This window comes from Hyla sarda, chromosome 6 (assembly GCF_029499605.1).
Source record: "Hyla sarda isolate aHylSar1 chromosome 6, aHylSar1.hap1, whole genome shotgun sequence".
NCBI lineage: Eukaryota > Metazoa > Chordata > Amphibia > Anura > Hylidae > Hyla > Hyla sarda.
In genome coordinates this window covers 56,578,438-56,584,437 of record NC_079194.1, presented here as the reverse complement: position 1 = coordinate 56,584,437, position 6,000 = coordinate 56,578,438, and the positions used below count along the sequence as shown (strand labels likewise).

The window sequence follows — 6,000 nt, the reverse complement described above, 5'->3', positions numbered from 1 at the left end:
TTTCAAGGGGATTCCGCTGCACTGTACACACGGTGGAATTTCCACAGCAGATGTTTCCACCTCAGAAATCCTGATTCCGGGGTAGGCAGAAAGAATAGACCTGTGTTGCCGTCTATGAGACGCCGCATTTCCGAGCGGTCCCAGCGCCCTTCGGATCATTTAAATGTGGGGAATGTCTGCACGTTTTCCTACCGTATGTACATACCCCTAACGCAGTGATCTGGAAATGTTATGAAGCTTTGATAAAACTGCGCCAATTCATTATACAGTGCGAGACGATGTGATCCATGTGACAATTTCCTGGAGTTCTTATAATAAATTGTGAGTAGTACACTTATGGCGTGTACAGGATCTGAGATCAGAATGAATGAGAGGGGCTTAGAGGGAACAGCTGGGAGCTGATTGTTTTGTGGATTAGGAACCTCCATTTCTGTGCAGCAGATGTCGGTGATTTCGCGGCGATGATTCGAGTTGGTCCCTGGGTATTGCTATTAGACGGGAGCAGAGGAGTATTAGCCGCAGTTCCCTCTTCGCTCTGCTTGTTGCATCTTCAATCTGCAATCCGTAAAAAAAACTATTGTATGCGCTACGCTCCGGCCGCACCATGCACCTCTCCTCCGAAGCCGTTTCATCCGCGAGATTCCTGCAGAAGGCGACCTCCGTGAGTGCTTCTTGTTATGTTTATGGGGAAATACATAAATATGTTACATCAGTGTTTCCCAACCAGGGTGCCTCCAGTTGTTGCAAAACTACAACTCCCAGCATGCCCAGACAGCCGAAGGCTGTCTGGGCAAGCTGGGAGTTGTAGTTTTGCAACAGCTGGAGGCACCCTGGTTGGGAAAAACTGCCTTACATGATACCTCATCATTTGGTCTAGGACGAAAACAGAGCAGTGTTTCTTGACCAGTTTGCCTCCAGCTGTTGCAAAACTACAACTCCCTGCCTTTCCGGATATTGTAGTTTTGTAAGGAGTTGTAGTTTGGCAACAGCTGGAGGCGCCCTGGTTGGGAAACATTGCCTTACATAATACCTCATCATTGGGTCTAGGAAGAAAACAGCAGTGTTTCTTGACCAGTGTGCCTCCAGCTGTTGCAAAACTACAACTCCCAGCCTTTCCGGATATTGTAGTTTTGTAAGGAGTTGTAGTTTGGCAACAGCTGGAGGTGCCCTGGTTTGGAAACACTGCCTTACATAATACCTCATCATTGGGTCTAGGAAGAAAACAGAGCAGTGTTTCTTGACCAGTGTGCCTCCAGCTGTTGCAAAACTACAACTTCCAGCATTTCCGGATACTGTAGTTTTTTAAGGAGTTGTAGTTTGGCAACAGCTGGAGGCGTCCTGGTTGGGAAACACTGCCTTACATAATACCTCATCATTGGGTCTAGGAAGAAAACAGAGAAGTGTTTCTTGACCAGTGTGCCTCCAGCTGTTGCAAAACTACAACTCCCAGCCTTTTTTGGATATTGTAGTTTTGTAAGGAGTTGTAGTTTGGCAACAGCTGGAGGCACACTGGTCAGGAAATACCAAAATTGAGCATAATATGTTAATGAGGGATTTACTAGTCTTTAATGTTTCCCACAAACTTGGGGATGGGCATAGAGGTGTATGACTGAGATTCCACACAAGTTTTGTGTTATTTATTATTTTTATTTTTTTTATCAACAAAAACTGCCCCTTCATTGTTCACTCCCAAGATGCATCTTTTGTGTGGTATTTTTTCTTTAGGTAATGCACATATAGGAAATGTATTTTGTTTTTTGTTGAAAAAAAAAACGTAATGGCCACATGTTAGCTGAAAGTCAGATCTTGGACCAAATTTTGGTGTTTCTATCCCATAGTAGTCTATTGGAGCAAAAAAATAAATAAATAAAAACGCCATGGAGGTTTTCCTGAATTTTTTTCCGCTAAAGGGGGCTTCCTTGCTTAATCCATTTAAAAGGCGAGAGAAAAAAAAATACTGCACGTCCTATTCTTTATGTCCTCCACTCAACTCCTGTAACATATGGATACCCGATGAACCCCATTCAAGTCAATGGGATCCGTCTGGACCTGGTGGTGTCTGTTACGAAAAGGGTCTGCTTGGCTTCCTTTTTTGGCGCCGAACAGACCCTAAGCAGAGCGGAGCCCAGCGGCGGTGTAAATGAGCCCTTAACTGGGGGTCAATAGGAAAATATCAAAATCTGTACCCACATTGAGTTTATTTCACCCTCCATTTTTAGGCTATGTTTACAAGGCAGAATGTGCGAAGACTGCAGGCCACTCGGAAATGCACCGTTCCATAGACAGCAATGCATTTTAGAACAGATTCTGCAGAAAGCATTGACTTTTTAATTCTTTTTGCACAGGCCGGAATCGGAATTTGTATGGCAGATGTTTCCTCTGCCGAAATTTCACAGTGTGCACGGCGCAGCAGAATCCCATTGAAAACAATTGGACTCTGTTGCAATGGAATTTCCAAGTGGAATGTTTTCCGCCAGGTTTTGCTTGCAAATTCCTCCATGTGAACATGGACTAATACACTCTTGCCTGTTTTCAAAATGCATCATGCTTTGGGTATGATTTTATTATTTTATTTAAGAAATTGTGGTGTTACCAGAGCGAGCGCTCGCTCCCTCCGAGAGCGCTGTCTGAAACCTCCGTGCGCCTACGCTGTGCTAGAGGCAGAGAGCTCGCTCGCTCGCTCCCTGCCTCTAGCACAGCGCAGGCGCACGGAGGTTTCAGCCGGCAGGAGCCAGCGGTCGCTCTGGCAAGTGACACCGGACCATGCGTGCGTCCAAGACATCAAGGGCACGTGTACAGAGTACCTCTGTCTCTCTGGCAGTGGTCCAAGCGGTGACGTAGGGAGGATAGGTGTGGCTGGGCTTCGCAATGGCCTCCTCTACTGCCACGCCTATCCTCCCTAGATCACCGCTTGGACCACTGCCAAAGAGACTGTTACTGACCACCGACTATTGCTGACCGCCATCCAATCATAATATTCACACGGATAAAGCCGCCAGAAAGCGCAGCCAAAGGTGTATGGCTGCATTACATGTGTTCACAACAGTAAGGTCATGTGGGTAGTCTGGGGGGTAAAACACTGGTGACAGTTGCGCTTTAAAATGACCTCTGAAATGAAAGAAGCAATTTCATTGGTTGCTATGGGCAAATGCGCCACTCTTCATCTACACCTGTTTTGATAAATCTCCCCCAAAGTGTGCACGTATATTGGTGTGTTTTTTTCTAGCACTCCTAATTCTTCATTGAGTCACATGACAGATTGTCAAACCCCATTAATGTCTTATAGAGTATCTACATTATGCATGCTGCACTAGGGATAACACATCTGACATCTTGTTTTCTCTAGATGGAGATCACAGAGGTTGTCCCGTGGCGCCGGGCAATACTGGCCATCGGCTTCAATCTGCTTTCCCTCACCCTCTCCACTGTAGCCCTTCTGAGCAGTTACTGGTGTGAAGGCACACAGAAAGTCCCCAAACCTCTTTGTGGCAATGGGAAGGCCACTAAATGTATAGTGGTTCCCATGCCCGTGGAGAGCATCAACGCCTCTGGCCAGGACGTGGTGCATTACAGCTGGGAGACAGGAGATGACCGATTCGCCTTCCGCTATTTCCATACTGGAATCTGGTATTCTTGTGAAGAGAACATTTTGGGGACAGGTAAGACACAAAGCTAATTCTGTTTTATAGAAGGACATTGTGCAGAGTAGTGGTCTCCAATCTGTGGCCCTCCAGATGCATAACTATACCTCCCGGCATGCCTGGACAGTCAACGAGATGGGGCTAGTTAAAAAATTTGCTCTATAAAGTGAGGAGTCGCCACAAAGAGCAGCTCATGTATGGAGGGCCCATTGGTTTAAATGGTTTCTGTGTACGGCTATGTTCACAAGGCAGAAATTCTGCTATTTTTGCTCAAATTTCATTTAATTTTTGTGGAATTTAAGAGGAATTTCGGCAGAATCTCTGCATGTTAGGAACACAGAATTCTGCAGAAATTCAAAGCCCTTTTGGCTTTAATGGGATTCTGTCCAGAATTCTGCAAAATGTAAAGACTTGTTCTATGTTTTTGCAGAATCCGGAAAGCAGAATTTCTTCAGTGGAAATCCCCATTAAATTCAATGTGCAGTAACTTTTGCAGAATTTTCTAGCAGAAGTTTTCCTGGCAGAAATCCTCACGGAAATTGCGCCGTCTTAAGATAACCTAAGGCTATGTTTATACAGTGACATTCCGTTGCAGCTGAGGCCCATTGTTTTCAGTTCTGTTGCACTGTGCACATCCGCTGCAGAAATTCCGATTCCAGCCTCTGCAGAATTAATTGACATGTCAATCCTTTCTGTGGAATCCGCTAGCGAATGCATTGCCATCTATGGAGACAGTGCACTTCCGAGTGACCCTGGGGCCGGCATGTTCTGTCCACGTCCGCTGTCTCCAGAATTTCTGCCCGGAAATTTTCTGGGTAGGACATTCCACAGTGTGAACATACACAAAGGCCTCTTTCTCCTTGTGAAGTAAGATTCTGGGCCTCAAGGTCTCGGATATTAAAGGGGTACTCCTTTGTTCAGCGTTTGGAACAAACTGTTCCGAATGCTGGAGCTGGCGCTGGGATCTTGTGACGTCATAGCCACGCCCACTCATGACTTCAAGCCCCACCCCCTCAATGGGGGCAGGGCGTGATCCAGACAGCTTGCAGCCTTTTCAGAAGAGGAGCATTTCCGAGAAGCAAATACAATCTGAGAAGCAAATACAATGTGATAAATTCTGATTTATATGCAAAATAATTTTTTTGGTCATTTAACCTCCTAAGGACCCAGGGCGTACCTGTACATCCTGAGTCCGCTCCCTTTCTATAATGTGGGGCCACGGCGTGCTATTAACCCTTTAGACGCGGCATTCAAAGTTGATCACCGCGTCTAAAGTGAAACTAAACTAATGCTGGCTAGCTCAGGGGGCTGGCCGGGACCGCCGCGGTGAAATCGCGGCATCCCGAACAGCTTTAGGACACGAGGAGGATCCTTACCTGCCTCCTGGTGTCCGATCGCCGAATGATGGCTCAGTGCCTGAGATCCAGGCATGAGCAATCAAGCGGCAGAATCCTCGATCAATGGTTTCCTATGAGAAACCATTGATCAATGTAAAAGATCAGTGTGTGCAGTGTTATAGGTCCCTATGGGAGCTATAACATTGCAAAAAAAAAAAGTTAAAGAGTAGCTCCCACCATCTTATTTTTTTTTTGCTAGCCCGTTCCCTCCTCCCCTCCCCCCCGCCCCGCATATCCCGTTCCCTCATTACACTTGCAGTTACTGCAGAGTCCGGCAGCGGGCGTGCAGGGTCAGCGGCGGCAACGGCGATGTGCGGGAGGAGTGGCCTCCCAGCCAGTGGCCGGGGAGCCAATGCGCTCGCTCCCGCCTGTCTGATTGCTGGCAGGGAGCGAGTGCAGCCTAACTGAAAAAGGACTGATTGCCACTCCAAAATCAGTCCTTTTTCAGTAGCCGGTTTTTAAATGTAAATTAAACCTTTTTAATGGAAAAAATAATAATAATAAAACTATATTAGAGATATGTTGTAGTACATAAGTACTACAACATATCAAAAAATAAAGTTGGTGATAGTGCCCATTTAATAAAGATCATTTAACCCCTTCCCTAATAAAAGCTTGAATCACCCCCCTTTTCCCTTTTAAAAAAAAGTGTAAATAAACATATGTAATATCGCCACGTGCGAAAATGTCAGAGTTATAAAAATATATCATTAATTAAACCGCACGGTCAATGTCGTATGCGCAAAAAAATTCCAAAGTCCAAAATAGCGTATTTTTGGTCACTTTTTACATAATGAAAAAATGAATAAAAAGTAATCAATAAGTCCGATCAATACAAAAATGGTACTTCTAAAAACTTCAGATCACGGCGCAAAAATTAGCCCTCATACCGCCCCATTTGCGTAAAAATAAAAAAGTTTTATAGGGGTCAGAAGATGACAATTTGAAACGTATACATTTTT

General features: G+C 45.4%; 1 protein-coding gene across 1 annotated transcript in view; it reads left to right on the top strand.

Moving 5' to 3' along the window:
- The window catches only part of GSG1 (germ cell associated 1), a 33,667-nt gene continuing 27,667 nt past the window's right edge, over positions 1-6,000 (top strand). Inside the window, exons 1-2 of the mRNA XM_056523808.1 lie at positions 1-661; positions 3,347-3,659. Coding sequence (XP_056379783.1) covers positions 605-661; positions 3,347-3,659 — 370 coding nt within the window. The 5' untranslated portion in view covers positions 1-604. The remainder of the gene's footprint in view (positions 662-3,346; positions 3,660-6,000) is intronic.